The sequence below is a fragment of the Tachypleus tridentatus genome, chromosome 10 (assembly GCF_004210375.1).
Source record: "Tachypleus tridentatus isolate NWPU-2018 chromosome 10, ASM421037v1, whole genome shotgun sequence".
NCBI classification, from domain to species: domain Eukaryota; kingdom Metazoa; phylum Arthropoda; class Merostomata; order Xiphosura; family Limulidae; genus Tachypleus; species Tachypleus tridentatus.
In genome coordinates, this window is record NC_134834.1 from 156,056,624 (window position 1) to 156,082,148 (window position 25,525).

Sequence of the window (25,525 nt, forward strand, 5' to 3'; positions counted from 1 at the left end):
AAGTGTTTGTTGTGGATGATGTGCAGATTTCCAGTTTACATACTAATCTGAGTTTATTCATTTCTCTAAACATCAATGTCAAGTCCAATTGGTCTCTTAATTATCTGAACATTCAAAATTTTCTTCATATTTTATAGTGAAGTGGATGTTACTTAACTGACGTAAAACATTGTTTTCAAGGTCAAAGTTTTAAAAAATCATTATCAATATATCCCACCTAGAACTGTATTTAAGCCCTACTTCTCATTAATTAAGTTTGAAAGAAACTTTGTTGGTGAACAAGTTCAGACAATAGAGAGTGCATTAGTTTGGGAATAAGTTGGGTCGTTAAAATGAAAGTGAAATTGTTTGCTAGATCAAAGAATACTATCAAATTTCAAGAGGCTGTAATAATTTTTCATTTAAAGTTATTAGTGATACTTTTAACGACTTGCTTGAATGCTTCTTCTTAAAGAGTTTAGGTAAACTGATTTGTATATCAAAACCTGTTGTTTAAGTTTTATGTTTGAATTCCTCCCAGTATTGAAGAAAATGAGGGCAATTTTCATTGCGTTTGCGTTTTTCTTATAGGAAAGCCACATCGGGCTATCTGTGGAGCCAACCAAGGGCAATCGAAACTCTGATTTTAGCGTTGTAACTCCATGGGCATATCTCTGTAGTGGCGGGGGGCTTTTTCATTGTGTATTCTGAGCTATTATGTAGTGAAATAGCTCAATAATTTGACTTTTCTACACTACAACTAATTACACATGCTTATTTGTTGATTAACACATTGCTTTTTGAAGTCTTTCGTTACCATCATGAAAAAAATAAAATATTTTTTGAGTGAAAAGGTGAAACTCATATTTTCTGGAATTGTTGAAACTGTATACAACTCAAACAGAAGTTAATCATATGTCATTTGCATAATATAAAGGTTTGAAAGAGCTTGAATTGGCGGTGAAAGAAACTTTATTACAAATATTCAAGCCGTCTCCAAATTTCACTTTTTTAAAAAAATGGATCCCTTGTTATCAGTTTTGCATAATATATTCTCTTATGTTAGAAATTATTATTTCTACAATATTTTCATAATTCAACAAAAAATGTTATAGTTATTTAGACAATTTATTTGGCAAAAAATTTTATCTAGTACTGTGTGTTGTTATAGCAAATCCAGATCAGGCTATCTGAAATGAAATCCTGTTTGAATAGTTGAAGATTCAGAGAATTACTGTTGTCCCAGTGAGGGACCATCAAGGACTGAATAAAGGGTTATAAATAATGATATAATACTTAAGCACATTAAGCAGTTCTATAGATAAAGATTTATATAACAATAAAAATTTAAATAAAATAAGCTTGAAACATTTTATTGATATAAATGGAAATGATGTATGACATATCACGTTTTTTGTTTTTCAAATGACCTAACAGTGTAAGTATATTTCTTTATGGTACTTTGACCCTACCCCGAACACACACAATATATTTTTATGGTACTCATCCCTCCGATCCAGGCCACCTTGATTGACGTTATTTGTCCTAAGGGATTGTATATTTGTTTGTTTTTTAATTTCGCGCATAGCTACTCGAGGGCTATCTGCGATAGCCGTCCCTAATTTAGCAATGTAAGACTAGAGGGAAGGCACCTAGTCATCACCACCCACCGCCAACTCTTAGGCTACTCTTTTACCAACGAATAGTAGGATTGACCGTCACATTATAACGTTCTCATGGCTAAAAGGGCGAGCAGGTTTGGCGCGGAGATGCAACTCCGCGACCCTCAGATTACGAGTCGCACGCCTTAATCTACCTGGCTATGCTGGTCCTTGTCCTAAGGGAATTTCGTTTTAACTTTTGAGGTGATATAGTGCTTTAAATTTTGGGCTTTTGCAGCTTTCATACTTTTGCGGCGTCATTCCATATATAATTAAATGAAATATAATCTCCAAGCAAATATTTTTATTTCCCAGTAATATTTGTCAAATATATAGGGAAGATTGAAGAAACAATTTATATTGCTGAACATCTTTGGTTATTTTAAATTAAAATTTTAAATATACCATGAAGAAGCGTTCTCTTATAGCAAATCCACATTGGGCTATCTGCTGAGCCCACCGAGGGAAATCGAACCGCTGATTTTAGCGTTGTAAATCCCTAGACTTACCGCTGTACTAGTAGGGGGCTACTACGAAAAAAAAATTAATATATCACTTTGTTGCTGTTTGATTCCTTATTTGAAAAACTATTAACAGAGGACTCTGCAAGAAGTATTTGATCGCCATCTATTGGAAACAAAGATTATCAATATCAGAGCGAATACTGACTAGGGATTATTGAGAGATTAATGTTAAGCTTTCAGTAAAATAGTTATTGTGTTTGTGACATTTGTAGTTTACTTTTCGCACTAATTCAGTTCCTAATGTTATGTGTAGGTCATGAGTCTGGAAGATCCATTCTTTGTTGTTAAAGAGTAAGTAGTAAGTTCATAATTTATTAGTGTCACTTTTGGCATAATGTAGCCTTAACGACCACGTCAAATGCACGTAACGCTAGAGTAGAATATAGAAAGTAATGTTGCTGAGTTGACAAAGAGTCTAAATAGCTGTTAATGTTAAGTATTTGTTTAATTTAAATATATTGCATCACATTTAACTACTTTTAAGTCTTAGTTTAACTTGTTTGTATAAACTGGCAATAAATGAAGTGAGAAATTATAGCTAAGTGTACAACAATTGTTTGTTTATAAATTAATTGCTCAGAATAAATAGCTTTTGAAATTGATACTAGTTTTGCAAGTGATATAAACTAATAAAGAATATATGTTTAGCGGTATCTTTTCTTCTAAGTATGAGAAAATTACAGAAGGCTACTAGTAGCAGTAGCAGTGATACTTGAATAGATTATTTAATATTTAAAGAGAAGAATTTATGATTTAAGAAGTAGTGTATTTGTGGACCAACCATTAAACTGATTAGATATGTGAACATATTTGATGAGGGGAATAAGTTACAGCTTTTCTGTGGTGTATAGGATAGGAAATAATGTTTAGTGAATTTCCAAATGACATTTATGAAAACTTCATGATCTTAAGATTTTATTTCATGTATTTTGGATCATCTGAATAAATTTATAGAGAATTTGACAGCATTTCTTCTAAAGTAAATTAACTTTTTAAACAAATTGCCAGAATTGCAATATTTTTATTGTTTATCATGTAAAATGTCATTGGACTTGTTGAGTTTAATCAAAATTGTGAAGCTGTTGTACTATAAAACTAAGGTTTATTGTAGAAATGGTTGTAATTGAAGCAGAAGAGAGATAGTTTTATTTGTTAGAAATGACTTGGTAGCTTATGAAAAATGGTGATACCACTGAGGTTAGAGAAAGAGTAGTTTTTTTTTGTTAAGATTATTTAAATAAATGTTTAAAGAAAGATGCTTATTGAATTTTGTGTGTCCTAACTGTCAAGTTATTGACATTAATAGAAACATATAAGCAGATTTATTGTGCTACCATAAGAAATAAGCATATTATTTATAGTTGAGAAGCTAATTGTAGGGAAATTTATAGTGGTAGTTTGTAGTCAGGACATTAAGTTGAAGAATTTGTGTTTTTGGGGGAATTATTTAACGTTTAGCATGTGAAAAGGTCCTGCTGAGGAACATGTGGCTAGAAATTAAGTTATGCAAGAACATTTGAGTACTAATGATCATAATGTTAATGCCTTTGATGACTTTAACTAATTATTAAAGTTAATGAAAGATGTGTCCCAAATTATAAAATAGCCTACTTTTAAAACTGAAAGTCATCATAATAGAAAACAGTTGGATGCCTTATCTGAATAAAAAAAATGCTAAAGAATCTTGAGATAATTTTGTTAGTTTGTTAGTACCAAATATTTAGGTTTTAATCGAAAAGTCTTACGATAAATAAAGGAAGTAAATTTCTAGTTAATGAAAAGTGTACGAGGATGTGAAAAACTTAATAAAAAGAAGGGAAACTAACATTAAGATTGTGAGAGGTTATTAATGTTTCTTAGTACAAATGTAAAATTTAACTTAAATGATTTTTGTATATTTTAATTGCTGAAAGAGAGATCCAAAGATAGTATTAGTCTTTTAATATATTTTGATGAAACCTGTTTTAAATACTTGTTTGTGTATTTAGTAATTGAATGAAGGAATATGCTAAACAGTTTTTTAATAGTGTTTTTACTGATGATAAAATATTCTCAAATTGACTAAGTGTGGGTTAGATTTTATTTGAATCTATGTATGTAGGAGATGTAATTGTTTTAAGGTAACTTGAGAAAGTTTTGGAAAATTATACTATGAGTCCTTATAAGATTCATTCTTAAATCTTGAAGTGAGGGCGTTAAATATTACTTTTCAAAAGTTGTTTAATGATGAGGAAATTATGGATGATTGAGTATGAAATCCCAATGTTTTTTAAAAAAGAATCTAAGGAGGTTTTAGTAAAACTTTATAGTAATTAATATTTGACTTCTTAGCCAAATGTTGGAAACTGTTATAAATAATTTAAAAGACCATTTGGAAGGTTAATATTTAACTATTGACTTTCATCATGTTTTAAGAATGGAGCTTTTGCACCTATCCAGTTGGTTGAATTTTTTTTACAAAACCTTTCTATTTTTGATGAGATTATCCCAGTTGATGCTGTTTACTTTGAGTAATAAAAAGCCTTTATTCAAGTGCTTCATAAATAATTATAGAATAAGATAGGGATAGAAAAATGTTAAGAAGTGTACAGAAAAAATAGGTTTTGTGATTGAAAAGGTAAATTTTATTTTAGTGGGAGAATGGATTTGTTTTAAAACATGAGAAAAGGAAAGTTGACAAAGACCAATTAGCCCATTGAAGTTACCTCCTAAACAAGACTTTTTTTCAACTTCAACTTTATGACTTGTGTTGGTTATTATTTATGTCAGTGATTTAAATAGTGTCTTGAATACTAATATCTTAAATTTCTAAACATATGTACCATCTGCTGACAGTATCACTATTTCTAGATTTCCAGGTTTTCCACTCTTTGCCCATATAAGCATTGGAAACTTGTTCCAGTCTTTCATCTTCCACTTGAATACTTAGGCAAATTCTAATTTGCAGAATTTTCCAACTTGAATGTACCCTCTATTTAGATACTGTGTATAAGCACTTCATTCAGATATTGTAATAACTTTCTCCCAACAAAGCATTAGGCACAGGTTTCTATTAAGAGGAGTGTTGTGATTGTTAACTATTTACGTTGTGATTTTGAATGTTATTGGAATTTCTACAATTATTTTTTCATTTATATTTATAAATAAGGTAACAAAAAAATGAGTTGTTAGTTAAAAGTGCAGTAGAGAGGGTTGAACCTGTTCTCTGGGATTTTATTTCCATTTATTTGTTGTATCCAAAAAGACAGGAGATTGGCATCCAATCATCAGTCTCTCAACTCAACTAATTTTCAGATCTTCATTGCTTTACAATGGAAGTTTTTCTCAACCTGGGATGGCACTTTGTGCTCTGGATGACAAGTTAAGTGTTACGAACACTTATCTCCATATTCCCATTGCAGAATCTTGTTAGAGGTTTGTTCATAAGGGTCTGGTGCTGCAGTTTAGGGTTCTACCAATTGGTCTTACAACAGCATCTTGTGTCTTCTGCAGAACTGTTTGAGCTTTTTCTTGTCACCTGCATTTCTTGTGCCTGTGCACACACCATTATATGGATAAGTGGCTCCATCTTGACAATTAACAGAATAATACCACTCTCAGATTCTTGTTTCAGAAATCACAAAAGTGGGTTTACTTATCACACCGGAGAAGTCTATTTTGCCACTGATGCAATATAACATAATGATTAGGGACAACAAAGGTCCTGTTGGTTTATCTTGGCTGTCCCATTCTCTAAGCTAAACTAAAACTATTAAAAACAATTAAAGTCAGCCCTTGTCTATCATATATCTATCAATCTTTCAAACTCATCATTCAAATTTACTGCCTCTGCAACATCTGAAGGCAACCAATTTTATTGGCCAACTGTCCTATGTGAAAAATAAAAATTATTTAGCTGAAGACAGCTATCTATCTTACATAAGTCTATGTTTGTGTTCCCTTGTTCTATAACTCTTGCTGTTAACTTTGAAAATGATGATGGCAGCAAAATTATCAGTTACTTTCTCAATCTTAAGTAATTTAATTCGATTCCTTCTAACTTTTTTTTTCCAAGAGAAAGTATTCATAAGGATCTTAATCTCTCCTAATATGACAACCTTTTCATCCCAGGTATACTTTTTCGAAACCCTTCTCTGAACCTTTTCTAACAATTCAATCTTTTTCCTATGGTAAGAACCCCAAGACTAAACACAATACTCCATTTGGGCCAGGATCAACTGAGTGCCAGTGTAGGATGCACTCAACAGGTGTAGTGGACGTTTTCTGATGCCGGTGTTCGGGTATAGGCTCACAAAACTCTGGCATCATTGCAGTGACCTTATATGGCATTGTAGTGCATCCCCTCATAGGGCTTCATGGTGGATGGGGTTAGTGGGCAACGAAATATTTTTTTTTTTATTATGGATATCCCTAAAAGAAAAAAATAAACAAGCATGATAGTATAGAGAAAAATCAGAGTACTGGCCAACGACTTCACATTGATGACTCTGTATGGTCAAACTCACAACAAAAATCTGTCTCGCAGTTTTTAATTATACATTTTTAACTGAAAAATCCTTAGGGCAGATGTCTCCATTTTTCATTTAGAAGGGTTTAGAAGGGCTTGCTGGCTCACATAAATCAGTAAAAAACATTATGATTTGGGGACATTTTAGTGGAAACAGCTTCATCACAACATTCTAAACTCCTCTTCAAGTTGAAGGCCATTGGGAAATACTCATTGAAGTTACTCCTCATTCTACCTTGAATTCATCCAGAGGAGTTATAGTTGAGAGGGATTTAAAGACCATTCCAGAGTCGGAGATCCTTGCAGGTTTCACCAGCCAAGGTGTTACTCATAGAGATGGGATTATGGAGCTGACAAATGTTCTAATATTAACATTTACATCACGTCCTTTTACCACAATCAAGGCAGGATATCTGAATTGTAAGGTACCACCTTATATTCCTAACCCTGTTAGATGTTATCATTGTCATAGATTTGGTCACTCGAAAACATCTTGCCGTGTTTCCTTAACATGTGCCCGTTGTGCTGGTAAAGACCATGATGCTTTTGAATGCCAAGTAGAACTGCATTGTGTTAACTGTAATGGTCCACATCCTTCCTGTTTTACTTCTTGCCCTAAATAGGTGGAAGAGAAAGAAGTACATCTAAAGACAGTTCAAAATATTACTTATCCAGCTGCTCAGAAATTACTATTCCCAATTCCATCTCAGACTTGCATTGCTGTAATCCATTCCACTACTACAGTAGAAGTCCAGACAGACCTTTCCATGTCTCCTACAGAATCCTTGACAGCATATCTTAATCTAGTACCCTCCAAAATCAACAAAGTTAATGAATCAGTATCTACTTCTATCTCTGTCTCTACCACATATTCTAGTCATTGCCCAACTTCACCTTGTTCCAGCCCAGGTGTTTCCATGGGGCCTTCCTCTCTTGACATCTTAAAAATTAAACAACCCATTTGTTCATGTTTTCAATCACTGGAATGTATGTTTACAAACTCCAACCTGCCTACTTTATCCAGAGCAGGATCACTAGAGGGTGACTGACCCACATCCAGTAAAGAAAAAAGTGTGGTTGAAAGCAGAAGGTCTACATGCCATGAAATAAAGAAAAATAGCCACACTAATCCAGTAAAACTGTCAAGGTTTTCAATCAAATGTGAATAACATCAAGAATTTGATTGACTTTTTATCATCCCAAATGTCTTTCTTTACAGGGAACATTTTTAAAACCTACTAATACAGTCACAGTTTAACAATACTATTTATGCCAAAATGACAAGTCATGTGTAGGACAAGGACATGGGGGAGTAGCACTGCTGGTTGATAAACATGTGCCCACCTGGTCCTTGTCATTTAATTCACCCTTGGAGGCTGAAGCCATCTTTATCTTCTTGGGTCGTACCATTACTATTTGCTCTCTGTACCTTACCCCTGGAAAAAATTATCATCCCTCAGACCTTGATACCCTCATTGAGCAACTGCCAACCCCTTTTTAATTTTAGGGGATCTTAATGGGCAAAATCCCCTCTGGGGTGGTTCTAGTATTGATGTGAGGGATATCTGCTCCCCCTTCGCTTTTCACTTGCTTTTCTTGGGTGGTTGACATCAATCCATGGGGTAGTGATCATTTTCCTATTATATTAAGAGAGATTGGTCATGGTCAGTGTCACCTGACCCATGTGCCTCACTGCTCTCTCGGAACTTAATCCTGCCATCTTATGTAAATCATGGATAGATGATTGTGTAGCAACAGTAACTAACTGTATTGTCCAAGCAGCTGCTCAGTGCATCCCCAAAACCTCGGCATCTTTCCCATGGCTTCTTCGGCCTTGGTGAAATTCTGCATGTTCTATAACACAGAAAGCTCAGAAACGTGCTTGGGATAAATTTCATAGATATCCCACACTTTCAAACCATATTGCATTTCAGCAAGCCCATGCTCAGGCTAGGCGAGTTAGATGTCAAAGCTAGAAGGAATCTTGGATTAAATACACCTTCAGCATTTCTTCAATCACCAGTTCAAAAGTAATATGGGACAAGATCTCGAAGGTGACTGGATGGCAAACTTCTGCCCCCTCTCTATCTTAATACTCAATGGGCATGAAGTTACTGATGCTCAGAGCATTGCAAATACTTTTGGTGAATGTTTCTCTCATGTATCTAGCTCTTCAAACTCATTTCCTTTCTTCTTAGCTATTAAAACACGAGTTGAACATCTGCCTCTTTTCAAATCATCATCCCTATGAATACAATTGTCCTCTTACACTGGTGGCACTCAAACTTGTGCTTCATCGGTCTGGTAATGCATCAGTTGGACCTGATGATATACATTATGAGATGCTATGCCACCTTTCTCCTGCCTCTCTCACTGTCCTCTTGGCTGTCTTTAACCAGATATGGTAGGAGAAAGTCTTTCCTGATGTTTGGCACCAAGCTATTGTACTCCCTATTCTTAAACCTGGGAAGGATCCAAAGATTCCTTCAAATTACCATCCCATTGCTTTGATGAGTTGTCTCAGTAAGACCTAAGAGAGGATGATTAATGCTCGTGTTGTTTGGTTCCTTGAATCAAATAACCTTCTCTCACCCATTTAATGTGGGTTTTAAAGACAACACTCCATGATAGACCACTTAATTTGCCTTGAAACATCAGTTACAGAAGTCTTTTTGTAGTGACAACATTTTGTTTCTATTTTTTTTATTCAGTGAAAGCTTATGATACAACGTGGAGATGTGGCATCTTGCGAGACCTTCACTCTTACGGATTGTGTGGCAATTTGCCACTTTTTATTAAGCATTTTATAGTGAACTGCCAATTCCAGGTCTGCGTGGGCTCAGAATTTTCCTGTTTTTTTCCCACAGGAACTTGGAGTCCCTCAGGGCTGTGTTCTGAGTGTCACACTTTTCATTATAAAGATTAATGCCATTAGTGAACATCTATCCCCTACAGTTGCAAATGGTCTTTTTGTTGATGGCTTTCACATCTCATGTCAGTCATCAAACATGAGGTTTACTGAGTGGCAGCTACAAACTGCAATCAGTCATATACTTAAGTGGACCACAGCAAATGGTTTTCAACTTTCTCTTCCTAAAACTTTTTGTGTACATTTCTGCTGCTAACGGGGTATTCGTCCAGATACAGAACTTCATTTTGATGATGATGTTTTTCCTGTGGTTCCTGAGACAAAGTTCTTAGGTCTTATATTTGGCTGTAAATTGAACTTTATTTTCCATGCCAAGCAACTTTGTGTCAAATGTGTAAGAGCACTGAACATCCTCCATGCCCTCTCTTCTACCTCTCAGGGAACGGATTGATAGTCCATGCTTAAAGTTTATTGTGCCCTTATCCGATCCAAACTTAACTATGAGTCTATAGTGTATGGTTTTGTCAGAACCTCAGCACTGAAAATGCTGGATCCTATCTACCACCAGGGGCTTTGGCTTTGCCCTGGGGCCTTTCGTACTTCTCCAGTCCAAAGTTTGTATGTGGAGTCCCATGAACCCCCTCTGTATATTTGCCATTTGCAACTGTCTCTTATGTACACTTCCAAACTTTGCTCTTTACCACAGCATCCTACTTGGGGTTGTGTTTTCCATCCTCAGTGGGCCACACTTTTGTATAATAGAAAATCTGCCATTGTTCCATTTAGTCATCGTATTCGGGCACAATCAGAAAAATTGGATATATCTTTGAATAGCATAGCAATATCAACAGTTTGGCCTCTTCCACTATGGCTAATGACTATCCCTAACTGTGACATGTCTTTGAGTCATCTGAGGAAGGCCAGTGCTCCTGATTGGAAATATTGCTCTTTGTTTGCTGAACATCTTTCAAACAATCCATCCATTCCCATATATATGGATGGTTCAAAATCAGGTGACTCTGTAGGTTCTGCCATGGTTTGTTACAGTTTGGTTGTAGCACACAGAATCCCTTCTACAGTTTCTGTGTTCACTGCTGAATTGTATGCCATTTCTCTTGCCCTGAATCACATTGAAACTATGCAATATACGAATTGTATGATCTATACTGATTCACTCAGGTATCTATTGGCCCTGACATCATTCCATGCTAGTTACCATCCTATTCTTATCAATATCCAAAACAAACTGGCCCATCTCTCTCTGTCATCTATCACTGGCCAGTTTTTTTGGACATCAGGTCATGTTGGTATATGTGGGAATGACCTAGCTGACAGAGCACAAAGTCCATCTGCTCTGGCTCTATCTCCACCATCCCTGTTCCATACATGGACTATGGTCCAGTTATCAAAACCCTTGACATCATCCAATGTCATAGGTGATACTGGTTGCCTCACTCATGTTTTTACATTTTTAAGAGCCACTGGTATTTTTAACTTAATTTAAGGTTTTTATTGGACTATACACTGTTTCAGCATGATTTCTTTTACACACTTTAATTTTATTTTGACCGGAACCCAGGACTGGAAAGGCCAACTTCAGATGAGTGACAGCAAGTTTGAACTTAATGCTTCAGTCTTCCTGACAGATCTTAATTTTACATATTTTTACCTTGATTTCCATATACCATTATAGTGTACCACATCTTGTTTGGGGCAGATAGCCAAGTAGCTTTGTGCCAATAAACATGAAATACCTACCTACCTCTTAACATCTAGCTACATCCAAGAATTTAATATAACCTGCAAATTTAAGTAATTTATTGACCATTGCTTCATCTGTGTCAGTAATGTAAATGAAAAAGAGCAATGATTCTAAGATGGAACCCTGAGATACATCACTTGTAACATTAATCCAGTTTGACTAAACTTCTTTTAGAATAATCATCTGCTTTCTTCTGCCAAGCCTTTCTTCTATCTAATTATAATTAGTTAAATTATCCCCAAAAACTATAGAGATAAGTTTCTTTACAAACCTTTTATGTGGCACTTTGTCAAATGCTTTCTGAGAATCCAGATACTTCAAATCTCTAAACCCTTAGTCTCAGCTACATGTGCAGTAACATTTTCAAAGCATGTCAAACGATTTGTAAGGCAAGATAAAATTCTGATCTTTGTTAAATTACTTTGAAATTTACCTTTTATCAGACTTTCCCAAATTTTTTTTGCATTTGGGCTAGGGTAAACCAAGTACCAGCATTGGATGTTCTCATCAGGTGTTGTAGACATTGTATCTGATGCTGATGTTTGGTTTTAGTGTTCACGAAACCCTGGCATTGGAGCAGTGTCCTTGTTTGACATTGTAGTGTGTCTCCTTGTAGGGCTCCATGGTGGGTGGGATCAGTGAGCACCAAAATTTTCTTTTTTTTATTATGGATTCTCCAAATAAAAACTTAAATAAAATAGTGAAAAACATTTCATTGGTAAACAACCACATCTTGAAGATTCTGAGCAGCAATCTTCAACATTTGGAACACCTGTTGTACTTCATTTTCATTTCCTACGTTCTCTTTCACATAAACCTTTAGGGCAAATGTTTCCCTTTTTCATTCAGAAGGGACTGGAGGGACTTGCTGGCTCTCCAAAGTCAGTAAAGAAGCTTTGATGTGGTGACATATTGGTGGAAACATCCACATCTCAACACAGTGAACTTCTCTTGCATTCAAAGGCAATTGGGGATATACCTATTGAGATTACACCTCATGCTACTTTGAATTCATCATGAGGAGTTATTGTTGAGAGGGATTTGAAGAACATCCCAGAGTCAGAGATTCTCACCAGTTTCTCCACTCAAGGAGTTACTGCAGTGAGGTGTATATCCAAAACAAAGATGAAATTATGATGCCAATCAATATCCTCATTCTCACATTTACATCGTCACCATCAAGGCAGGTTATCTTAATTGCTGAGTACGGGCCATACATTCCAAACCTTCTGTGATGTTTCCAGTGTCAGCAGTTCAGTCACTCAAAGACGTCATGTCGTGGTTCCTTGACGCGTGCTCGTGGTGGTGGCAAGAAACATGATACCTATGGGTGTGAAACAAACCCTCATTGAATCAATTGCAATGGCTCCCACCCGTCCTACTTTCGTTCTTGCCCTAAATGGTTGGAAGAAAAAGAGGTGCAGCATTTGAAAATGATTCATAACATTACTTATCCTGAGGCTCAAAAATTGCTGTACACCATCTCATTTCAAACGTATGCTGCCGCAGATCATTCCGCAACTACAGTGGGAGAGCAGAGAGATCTCTCTGTGCCTCCAAAAGAATTATTCTCAAAACAAATGAAAAGTCTTTTGATCTCCATGGTTAAAAAAGTTGATAAATCAACTTCAACACCCATCTCTGTCCCTTACATACATTCCAACAAACCACAAGTTCCACTTCATTTGGTTCCAGACACAGGCATTTCCTCGGATACATCTTCTCCCACCCCAAGATGCAAAACGATCATTTGTTAACATCCTCAGTCACTGGAATTCCCTTCCAACAGCAAATACCTGCCTAGTCAATTCAGGGCAGGATCCATGGAGGTCGATAGACCTCCCTCGAATAAGGACATTAAGGAAATTCTCCACCCAATTCGTCTGCACGTAAATAAAATAGCCACCCTGAAACAATGGAACTGTCGAGGTTTGCATTCTAATCTGGATGACATCAAAACACTGGTTGCTTCCTACCATCCTGTATGTCTTTTCTAACAGGAAACAGTTCTGAAACCTGCCAATACAGTCACCTTTCAGCAGTTTTCTTTGTACATAAATGACGGACTGTGTGATGGACGAGTGCATGTAAGGGTGGCACTGTTGGTTGATCAGCATGTGCCCACCCTGTCTTTGCCACTCGACACATCCTTGGAGGCCGTAGCCATCCGTGTTTCCTTAGGTCATACTATCACTGTTTGTTCTATCTACCTGTCGCCTGGAGAGACATATGATCAGACCTTGATGCTCTCATTGAACAGTTGCCATCTCCCTTTTTAATCATGGGGAATTTTAATGGACATCATCCCCTCTAGAGAAGTGCTGATATTGATAGAAGGGGTTCCTCTGTAGTGCATATGTTCTCTGATCACAACCTTTCTCTTTTCAATACTGGTTCTTCTACTTATTTCCATGCATTTAGTCAGTCTTATACTGCTATTCATCTCTCCAGTTGCTCCCCTTCATTATTCTCCCATTTTTCATGGAGGGTTGACAATAATCCACGAGGCAGTGATTTTGAGAGAAACTGGTCGTGATCGATGCCACCCGACCCGTGTGCTCTGGTGAAAGTTGGATCAGGCAAACTGGCCTTCTTTCACTGCTCTAACAGGACTTGATCCTGCCATCATCTGTAAGCCATCAGTAGATGACTGTGTGGCAGCAGTAACTGACTGTATTATATAAGCAGCTGCTCAATGTATTCCTAAAACATGGACACGTTTTCCACTACATCCTTGTCCATGGTGGAATCCTACCTGCCACATGGCATGGAAGGATCAAAAACGGGCCTGGGATACTTTCCGTAGATATCCCACACTCTCGAACTGCATCGCTTTACGGTGGACCCTGCACATTATCAGTGAGTAAGATGTCAAAGCCAGAAGGAATCTTGGATTAAGTTCACAACTGGCATATCTTTTACCACCAGTTCCAAAGTCATATAGGGCAAGATTCTAAAGGTCAGCAATCAATATAATTCTTCCCCCCTCAAACTAGCTTTCTGATACCCGGAGCATTGCCGATACTCTAGGTGAAAGCTTTCGCCGGGTATCTAGCACTTCTGCTTCTTCCTTCACCTTCTTAGCCATCAAGACTCGGTCAGAGCAATCACCTCTTTCTTTTTGAGCTGATTGTCTCTGTAACTATAATCATCCATTTACACTGGTGGAACTCAAACTGGCCCTTCATCGGTCGGGCAGTACATCAGTTGGACCTGATGATGTACACTATGAAATGCTGCACCATCTATCTCCTGCTTCTCTTGCTCTTCTTCGGGTTGTTTTTAACCAAATTTGGCAGGAAAATGTCTTTCCCGATGACTGGCGCCAGGCTATTGTCCTACCTTTCTCTAAGCCTGGGAATGATCTCAAGATTCCTTCAAACTACCACCCAATTGCTTTGATGAGCTGTATCTGTAAGACTTTAGAGAGGATGGTTAATGCTCGTCTTGTTTGGTTTCGTGAATCAAACAACCTCTTCTCGCTCACCCAGTGTGGGTTCCAGTGACAGCGCTCCACCATGGACCACCTGATTTGACTTGAAACATCAATCATAGAAGCCTTTCCCAAACAACATCTTGTATCAATATTCTTTGACCTTGAGAAAGCTTATGATACTATGTGGCGGTATGGCATTTTGCAAGACCCACTTATATAGTTTACATGCTCATTTGCCCATTTTTACTAAAAATTGTTTAATTGACAGGTGATTCTAAGTTCGTGTTCGTTCAACACTTTTCAATTCTTTTAAACAGGAACTTGGAGCCCCTCAGGGCTGTGTTTTGAGCATCACACTTTTCAGTGTAAAGACTAATGCCATCACTGAACAACTTCCTCTTACTGTTGCAAACGGGTTTTATGTTTATGACTTTCACATCACGTCAGTCGTCGAATGTGAGGTACATTGAGCGGCAGCTACTGACTGACCTCAGTTGTTTTCTGAAGTGTACCACAGCAAACAGTTTTAACTTCTCTCTCTAAAACCATTTTCATGCACTTTTGTCATCAATGGGGAATTCATCTTGATCCTGAACTCTGTTGTGAAGTTGTGCTACCCATGGTCCCCGAGACAAAGATCTTGGGGTTTATCTTTGATTGTAAGCTGACCTTTATACTACATATCAAGCAGCTACGAGTCCAGTGTACAAGGGCACTGAACATCCACTAAGTCCTCTCTTCCACCTTTAGGGGAGTGGATTGATGTTTTATGCTAAAGAAATATCATGCTCTCATTCGATTGAAACTAGACTATGGGTCACTAGTCTATGGCTCTTTCAGGACCTCAGCCTTGATGATGCTGGATCCCATTCATCAATTGGACTTTAGCTCTGCATGTAGGCTTTCCACACTTCTACAGTCCAGAGCTTGAACACAGAGTCTCATGAACCTTCTCTACACCTCTGCTGTTTGTAACTTTTTACTATATGCTTTCAAACTTTGATCCTTACCACAGCATCTTACCTGGGGTTGTGTTTAGAAGAAGAATTAGAAATTGAAAATACTTCAATTTCTAATACAGATGCACATTATTTAGATTTAGAAGTTCAAGTAATTGATAAAAGGGATATCAACACAATTTATTGTTTACTCTCTCTTACATGGCAATGTGCCATACCCATCTATTTAAAACATTATAATTTCACAGTTACTCGAAACATTTGTAGTAAATTACAACACTTTATTAATAATGTTGAAATACTGATATAAAAATTAATATCTAATGGATTTAATAAAAAAATTTAAATAAAATTATTGAATTATTCTGTAATAAATACAAAAATGTATTAAATACAAAGCAAATAAAATCAGAGAAATTCTATTAAAAATAACTAAAAATTTTTAGTTAAAAGTAAGGTTATCTAAGAATTTGGCACTAATTTCTGTGGAAGTACACCTTAAGCCACATTTTAAAGTACAACAGTCATAGTAAACTATCACTTTGCTTATGTTATGTTAATTGGTGCCTCTTCTATACTGGGGGCAGGAATACTAATTTCAAGAGGTAAGTCTTAACGTACTTATCCCCAAATGGTAGTACCTTATTTTCATTTTTATTTATATATATTTATTTTTCTGTTTTTTTTTCTTTTTTCATCTTTTTATGTTTGTTTTTCTTATTGTAACATTTTATAATCCCACATTGTAGCTTGTACCCTGAGATACCCCTCTCTTTTTTTTTTTTTACATGTGCAGCATATTTAATTTTTTTTTTTTAATTTCATGTTTATGTATTGGTTTATGGCTTGAATATTTGATGGTTATAATTAATCAGAGGTTGGGATTTGCTGTTTTTAATGCAGTCCTTCCTCATGATTTTGTTTATTTAACTTCATTTAGATATAAATTACTCAATTTCACTATATCTATATATAGTTAAGGATATTACACTTCATAAAGATTGAACAGTGTAGTAGAAAAGTGTAACATAGCTGGGAACATATTGCATACGTTAAATATACCATGGTATTTAAGAGAAAATTAATACTGATGAAGTTAGGTAAACAAAATCAAAATGTTTAAAACAGCAAATCCAAACCTCTGAATAATTATATTGACTTGTTTACTTTATCATTATTAGTACACACACACACACACACAATCAACATTCAAGTAAAATAAAAGGAAGAACTGCATTAAAAACAGTAAACCCAAATCTTTGACTAATAATATACAGATTCTGTTCTATTAAAATGCCTTCTGTATGGATCATGTCTGCACCAAACCCTCCACCTTCCAAATGTGGGGTTCTAGCTATATTGTCAGTGGATGAAATGTTTAGGAAGTTGAAATCTTCCTAAACTGAAAATGTATTTCCAATAATACTTACCTTTCCATATACTATTCTGGCCTACCTCTCCTCTTTAAAGTTGGTTTATGTTTTAAAAAAGTGATATGTCTCCTGGTGGCTTAGTGGTATGTCTTTATACATACAAGGCTAGAAACTGGGTTTTGATACCCACGGTAGGCGGAGCACAGATAGCCCATTGTGTAGCTTTATGCTTAACTTCAAAGAAACAAATGAAAAAGTGAGTACATTATTTGAATGAGTTGCTTATATACAATACATAGATAGAGAGTGCATTTAAGTTGGTATGGAATTTTGCACATTAGAATTTTCTTTAGGTGATCAAGTGCAGTATAAAAGATTGGAGAAAGAATTTTCAATGCTCAGATGAACAAAGAGTGGAAATCCTGGGGATTGAGAAATAACGATATTGTTAGTAGAGGTAAATATAATTGGAAATGGATTTTAATTTTTATGAAGGTGTTAATATTTGTTGATGAAACTGAAATGTTGGGAAGAGCTGTTTCTGTAGAGAATATTTCTATTATCTTAAAGGATCATGGTGTTCTAGGTAGTTAAGCTATAATGTGGAAGATGCAATTAATATTGAGAAATGTAAAGTCGTGCTTCTGGAGAATGAAATTTGGAAAATATTTATTACACAAAAAGCTTTTGTTGGGAGTAAAATGTTTTTGTGATTATTAGTAAAACCTTGGTCTTTAGCTGAATGTTTAGTAATAGTAAAAAGAGATGAGGAATAAGATTCAGAGATCTAAAAATATATATTTTTCAACTTAAAGACTCTATGGTTGTATAGTACAAATATGAATAAAGTATTAAAAACTTTAGAATTTGGCTTGTCTGAGGGGTTAGAAGTGAGAAATGTAATATTAAGGTTAACAAATGTGAGGTAAGAGAGCTTCCATTTAGGCTTACTTAATTGTGCAAGAATTTTCTGTCTGTTAATGGTATTTGAAGTGCAGCATTGGTGTTTTATTTTCTTATATAAATGTTGTTGGACAGGAAAAGGGAAATGAAGTGTTGAATATAGTTGATGTATTTTCTTTGCATTATTATTTTGGTTGTTAGGTTTTAAATCATTTGACAGAGGGATTACAAGTCTACAGGTAAACTCATAAGTAATTTAAAAGTTTTTTAAAAATGTATTTTAAAATGTATATATGTGTGTTATTCATATACATTTAAAGATGTATTAAATTTTAAGTTGTACAACTTCTTTAATTGTATGTGTAATTTTTTTCATAATGTCTTTCCTTTAACTAATGTAATTATGAGAATTTTTGTTTCTGGTTGCTTGTGCAGAATAGTCTATTAATGTATAACATACTTGAAAAGCTGCTGCACAAAGTGCACTGCTAAAAGTAATTACAATGTTGAACATCCATCTTAGTTTACTGATGTGAAAATTAGGCATCTGATTATCAGGTGTGTAATTTGAAATACCAATGATTGATTATTCAGCCTATCTGTATATAGTTGTTTCATACAGTCTTGTCTCAGTCACTTCATTAAAATGAATCAGAGTTCAAAGTACTAAAATTATTCATGAAGCATGATTTGACCTCTGAGAAGGCAATGGATACTTTACATGTGTGGAAAACCAACAGATTAATGTTAGTCAGCTATCCACAGCAAATTGGTTTAAAGTGTTTAACATTCTTAGTAGCAGAAAGTACCAGTCTCTTCATTCTGTGAAATTATATCAATGACAGAGATTATTGGGATTATATTCTGACTTTCTGTACTGCCATATGGTGGTGCAGTTTGCTTTGACTTCAGCATAATGAGTGTTATCCATCTCCACTGTGTTAAAAATGACAGTGGTTGTTACATTTCTTGAAGGGTAAAAAAGCCAATCGACTGATTGGGCCAGTAGGGATTTTTACACTCCCCAAACTTCAGTCTTGTTGAGCAAGTGGGGGATTGTCACAAAAGATATACTTTTCTATCAGGTTTTGTCCAGGCATGAAAGATGCCTTTAACCAGCTCTTTCAGAGGGAGCAGTCAGGGATAATTTGTGACTTTATCAACATATTGATATTAAGCATGTAACATTAGTGTGAGACTGCATTTGCTGTTTGTGACTTCCGTACTTTATCCCGAGGTGAAATGTCATAAAATATAGATATGTAAAACTGCATGAACCAAATGTTAATTTATGACTATTCAGAAGATGTCTGAATTGCATAAAAATTAATTTAGGAGATGTTAGTATTATTTCATGACAGTAGTGCTTTGTTTTATCTATAATATAGGGAATTATAATTATTTTGTCTTTTGAGTGATGTACCTTATACTACATATTGTAATTATGTAAAAGTAATGTTCATGTAGAAGTCACTTTATAAAATTGTAGGTAACTTTTAATATTTTACATGGTTTAGTGAAGTAATCAAAGCAGTTTCAAAGACCAAGGGACTTTACCAGCGTTGGTGTGAATTGCAAGAAGATCCAAATATTGTCAGTAAAGAAGAAGTAGAATGGACAACCAATGAACTTCGTAATGGACTACGCAGCATAGAATGGGACTTAGAAGACTTAGAAGAAACTGTTGGTATCCTTTTAACTGATATTTTGTAAGATGATGTTGAACTGATGTTTTATTTTTTGTTTTAATTTGAATTTGTACCTTTGGATAATATGCTTATAAATGTTTACTGTTGATGATTCATTTTAATATATGAAATGCCTATGAAGATACAGTTATAACAATAATACATTTTTAACAAAATACCTGATTTTTCCTTTCATTTGACAAATTACATTTTTTGCAGACTACATAACAAGGTACAGTACCTTGTTATTGGGGTATAATGTCTACATGTGTAATGGTGTAATGCATGCTTCTTTAACTCTTTGTAAATGGGCCTGGGCATTTTGACTGAGCTTGTAACTGCCATTTAATTATGAAAGTATATATATTGGAACTATGAATTTAGTAAGTGCATCTCCATGAAATTTGGAAAATTTTAAAAAATATTGCAAGTCTGTAATTAAGTATTCTGATATGGCACTATACCTCCTCTCACAGATTTAGCTTTTTTTTCATAAGAAAACAAGTTAAAAGACCTTAATCTGCCCTCATATGATATCATTTCCATTATGGATGTATCATGTTATTATCCCCCTCTTCTAAACTCTTTCCAAAAGTTCAATGTCACTTCTGAGGTAAGAAGCCCATGACTGAGCACAGTACTTCAAATGTGGCTTAACCAATAACCTATACAATGGCATTATAATCTCTTTACACTTGTATTCAATATTTTTGCAGATAAAACATGAAATCTGATATGCCATGCCATTATCCAACAACACATGATTTTGATGGCTTAAGAAACAGAACAAACCAAAACATTGAGATACTTTTTTCTCCATAATACTTTTAAGATTATTTCTGTGAAACATTATACTCATTATTAAAATTGTGATATCTAACATACATTATCTTGTATTTATTATAATGAAAAACTACCTATTGTTTATTTGTCCAACTTGCCAAATAAATTAAATCCTTTTAAAAGACAGAAGCATCCTCCTGAAAATCAGCAACACTTAAAAATTTAATGCCATCATTTAACTAGGTTGATTCCACTGCTGTTAATACTTATTTTTAATTGAAATTTCCAAATTAACTCTTTTAAACATACGTAGATGTAATTACCATCTGCTCTGCTAGGAAAGACGGGCATTTTTCAACAAAAATACAGTAACTCTATGCATTATTCACAAAACTTTGTAAGATTTGGTTAAAGTTTACATGTATTTTGTACACAAAGAATGACATTCTTATAATTGTCTTTCTGATAAAAGTATTTTTTTATCTATAGTAGTTATTTGCACTCAGACTGTTAAAATTGTTCAAGTGCAAGGGGAATTTTCATTTTAAGTATAAAAATACTTCATTTTATATTTTCATATTTCAATTTCATAACCTCTAGAACCTCCCAAATGAATAACAAAAATTTTTTGAAGGTAAATATTTATAATCTATTTACCTTTTTTCCACCATTCTTTAACTAGCTATCACCATCAATGTGATGCAATGAAGCAAATAAAATTGGGAAAGAAAAACGTACATACCTTTCAATTTTTTGTAGAATATCTTTAAAGATGTTTTGTTTATATCTGTAGTTTTAGGTCTTTTTCTGTTCACCAATATTTATTTTTTAATGTTTTTATTTTCCATTTTAGTCCTTTACCACTTATTTTTCATCTCAGCACAAGTCAGCAGTGCCCTTGATGGGTGTTACATTTTTTTTGGGAACGTACAACTCTTTGGCAAAATTATCATTCAGTGCATAATATTGTAAGCCTTGAGAATAGATGCAAATTATGATGTATATCTAAAGATCTTTAAACCTTTTAATTATGTATTTTAAAACACAACTAATATACATTTAACTAAAATATAATAGTAAGACATAAATACAATTTAAACTGTATCTATAACTATAACTGTTTAGATAAGAAACAACTGTATGTGCTATAGTCAGTCAAGCAGCCAACAATACTGCAGTCACTTACATGTACCCCTTGACAACATCTGGTACCAGTTTCAGAATAATCATTGGTAGTTCATAGTGTAGGATGAGCTCTTTCTAATGATTATACATGTGTAGGTAATGTCTCTGTGTAAGTCATAAAGCTCAAATAAATCAGTTGATGATGGCATGGCAACTGTTAGGAGTTGAAAAAATTATTACTTGTTTCAAATGTATTCATTCAGAGAACATTGAAATGAATGTGTTAAAAGGCTATGTAAGACTCTTATTGTCTAATTGCACGTCTACTTTACCATTATATTATTAAATATGCAGAAAGCCAAAGTAGAGATTTTTCATAGCTTGTTGGTCAAATGATGACACATCTGAAGTTTAATATTTTATTTAAAGGCTTCTTTTGAAATAAAGGACTTGTACCTTAAATAACATAAAACTTTGAATTGTAGTATATGTTATAATGTTAATTTAATTCACATATATTGATATTAAAGGTGTTTGATTAAATTTTGAATTTAAAACAGTGACTTGCACGGAAATAGGTTCAAAAGGGTATCCATTGAGAAAGAGTTATAATGATGTGTTGTTGTCACAGTTGTGACAGGCATTTTACTAGGAGATACATTTTGCTCCTTGTACATTTGGCTCCATTTGTGGTTTTAAATATGGTATTTTTTTTTTATGCTGTGTTATTGTCAATGAATTTTTTATGGAGGTTATTTCTTGTCACTGTGTCATTCAGATGCTGGTTTTGGATGTTTCTGAGTTATTAATGTATTTTCCTTGTAGCTTGTTTTCATGTGTTTCACCTTTTGATCAATTGAATCATCAAGACTAGGGTAAAATTATGCTATTGCAGTAATTTATTTAACTCCAGGCTACAAATTTACTTTTAGCATGTTTTAGTTATGGATATCTCTTTATGTTCTTTGCTGACTGGACTTCCAAAGTTCCAGATTTTTTGATTAAATTTTGCATTTAATATTCAGCAGTTGTCTATATTCTTAGTTTCAGTTGTTTAACAGTTTTTCCATTACATTTAGATGAAGTTAGCAGAACAACAATTTAGCATAATGTAGTTTCAAATTTAGTCACTTGTATCATGTACAATTTGGAGTATGTACATATGTAACATGTATAGTTCCTAAAGTGAAGAAAAAGTTAAAGCTCAGCATTTTAGAATGTAATTACTATATTTTTAATGCATTATATATATAGGATTTTCTTCAATATAGTTTTTAAGTACCAAAAGTGAATAGGTTCGAAGTGTAATGGTAGTATTTAATAACTTTGTGATAGGATTTGATGGAAAGGTAATATTGTTTTCACAAATTTAATACAAAGGAAATAAAAGTATTTGCACAATTTTTTATTTGCAAAATTTATGAAGAATTATTTTCGTCTCCAGGTGGAAGAAAGGTATATATATACATTATTTCAATTTTCTGATTTTTATGTTCATAGAAAAAAATTGAATTATAAGGTTTTATGGAAAATATTGCTAATGTCATATGCCAGACTGATTGTTTCACATAATTGTTATGGTAACCATTTTTGAGAAAGAATGAGATATGATGTTATAGTGATTTATAAATGATTTATTAAAAAAACTATTTTTACTTATTGCTGTCATAGATGTTCTGATGATGAAATTGTATTTTTTTTTTAATATCCTTGACATTTAACTAAGGTATTGTTGAAAAAAATCCAAAAAAGTTCAAAATAGATGAGACAGAAATTAACAAGAGAAAAATCTTTATAACGCAAACAAGAGAAGAAATAAAGGTGAGTTAACATGTATTAAATTAAAGCTTTAAATTTCCTAATTTTAAACATATTCTGATGTTTTAACTAAATAATAAACAATTCATACTTCATATTCACTCCCTCTAAGTCTGTTGATCAATACACTTTCTTTTTTATGTGCAGTTATCTTTGAGGATTTAAAATTTTCCTTTGCTTTTTCAGTTCATTACACCTATTAAGTGTTTTAAAAATGACTTTCTAATACACATTATAAATTAGTTATTCAAGCTTATTTGAATAATAGTCTTTCTACATATCCTGACTGCAATGTTTGTAAGAAAAAAAATTCTTTAGTCCTGTCATATACAGGTACACATGCTATATGTATTAGAAATCAGTTGTACAGGATGTTATTGTGCATACTCTCAAATTGAGATGTGATGTGTTTCAAACCTTTATGTAGGTTACAGTATTTCTTCAGGTATAAGGATAAATACCTATATGCAAAACTTCTGATGTACTAAATGAATATGAATGTTATATATGTTAAATTGGAGCCACCACTTGGTGTTTAACAATTCAAATACAAGAACATGCTAATTCCACTACAGTATCATATCCTTGGTTAGTACTGCACTCTAACAGTACAAAATGTTTGCTTGCCACTAGCCTTTTAACTCCTAATTCACTCTGCACAACTACTTGGAAATGATTATGCAGCAATCTTCCACCAATAGGAGTAGACATAACTATTGTAAGTGGTACCCTTCTAAATAATACACCTGTTAATCATTTCTCAATTGGCAATCCTATTGTTAAGATGCATTTGCTCATGAATTTTGGAATAATTAACTTTAGTGCATATTTCTCCTGGATCCTTTTTTTCTAGTTACCTTATATTCTGTAGTTTGAGTTTATATTTTGAAATTATGCACTCACAGCTTCAAGTAGTTACAGCTTCTACTACTGTTTCTGCTCAGGTGGGATGACTGACTATGTTTTCAAGGTTGGGTCCACAGTTATTAGCCAATGATGTGATGTCAATGACTCATAGTGAATTGTCTCATTTTATTCAACATTCAACACCACATGAGGAGTATCCTGTCTTGCCTACTTGCGTCTCACAGGTAGGATGAGAATTTGGGTAGTCTTCTGCCTCTGATTATGGTTTACAGTCACATGTAATTTAGAAAGAACTGACCAGGCCTCCTTCAGTCTTTGTTAACCTGATCAATTAGGTATGCTTGATTTTGTTTCATAGGGTCCTACCCCTACAGTCCTTTGTGATGAATCTTTGGATCAATATCTGTTTTCTCCACTTTTACCAGCTATTTGAGTTCCTGCTAGTTGTTTTGGAGAACAGTTGAGATTGAGAGTCAGTACGTCTCACTCCTCATGTTGATTTGACAATCATGTTTTTGCATTTCATTGTACCAACTACCACTATTGAGGCTCATGTTTGAATATTCTTATTCCTTGGTAGGGTTTGGATCCTAATACTTTGGTTTCATTTTCCCAACCTCATATCTTCCTGATAGTGTGTAGTCCAGTGTTGAATTAACCTGTTTACATCATTTCTTCTTTAGCATCTCATTTGTCCCAATCTCTGTTTCTGTATTATTGTCATGCCCATCTCCTTCAACTCCTTTGCCAGTTTTAGTTGGTTGTTCTTTTATAGTTACACTGTTACCTGCCGTTGCTTTTGCATTAATCACTTTGTACTGAGATTGGGGCCAGGCTCTTTGACTTTGCCCATGTTTAAAGGACTTTTACATCAATTCATGGGTTTTGAGTTATTTCTTCATGTTTAGCCCACTGTTTTCTGTATTCTCCAACTTATTCCCTTTTTCACACCTCAGCATTCCATTTCATGCTAGGGTTTGCTGAAGGAGGTTCAGGATTTAATTAGAAAGGGTGCCATCAAAGATCTTTTTTATCTGGGGTTATATTTTCATGTATTGGTTGCTCCTATAGAGGAAAGAGACTAGCACCCAGTGATCAAGTAGTCATTTTTGAATTGCCTCCTCATCTTTCCTAAGTTCACCATGAAGTTGTACTTAACTCTTTGTTGGGATTGTGGATGATGAAAGTCGATGTGTCAGATGCTTGTCTGCATATTTCCATCTCTCCAGCATCTTGACATTTCCATTGATTTGTTCACTATGGGGATGTTG

General features: G+C 34.4%; 1 protein-coding gene across 1 annotated transcript in view; it reads left to right on the forward strand.

The window, feature by feature from the left end:
* Positions 1 to 2,227: 2,227 nt before the first annotated feature.
* The window catches only part of LOC143230704 (syntaxin-6-like), a 40,371-nt gene continuing 17,073 nt past the window's right edge, over positions 2,228 to 25,525 (forward strand). Inside the window, exons 1-3 of the mRNA XM_076464717.1 lie at positions 2,228 to 2,455; positions 19,491 to 19,660; positions 23,296 to 23,390. Coding sequence (XP_076320832.1) covers positions 2,421 to 2,455; positions 19,491 to 19,660; positions 23,296 to 23,390 — 300 coding nt within the window. The 5' untranslated portion in view covers positions 2,228 to 2,420. The remainder of the gene's footprint in view (positions 2,456 to 19,490; positions 19,661 to 23,295; positions 23,391 to 25,525) is intronic.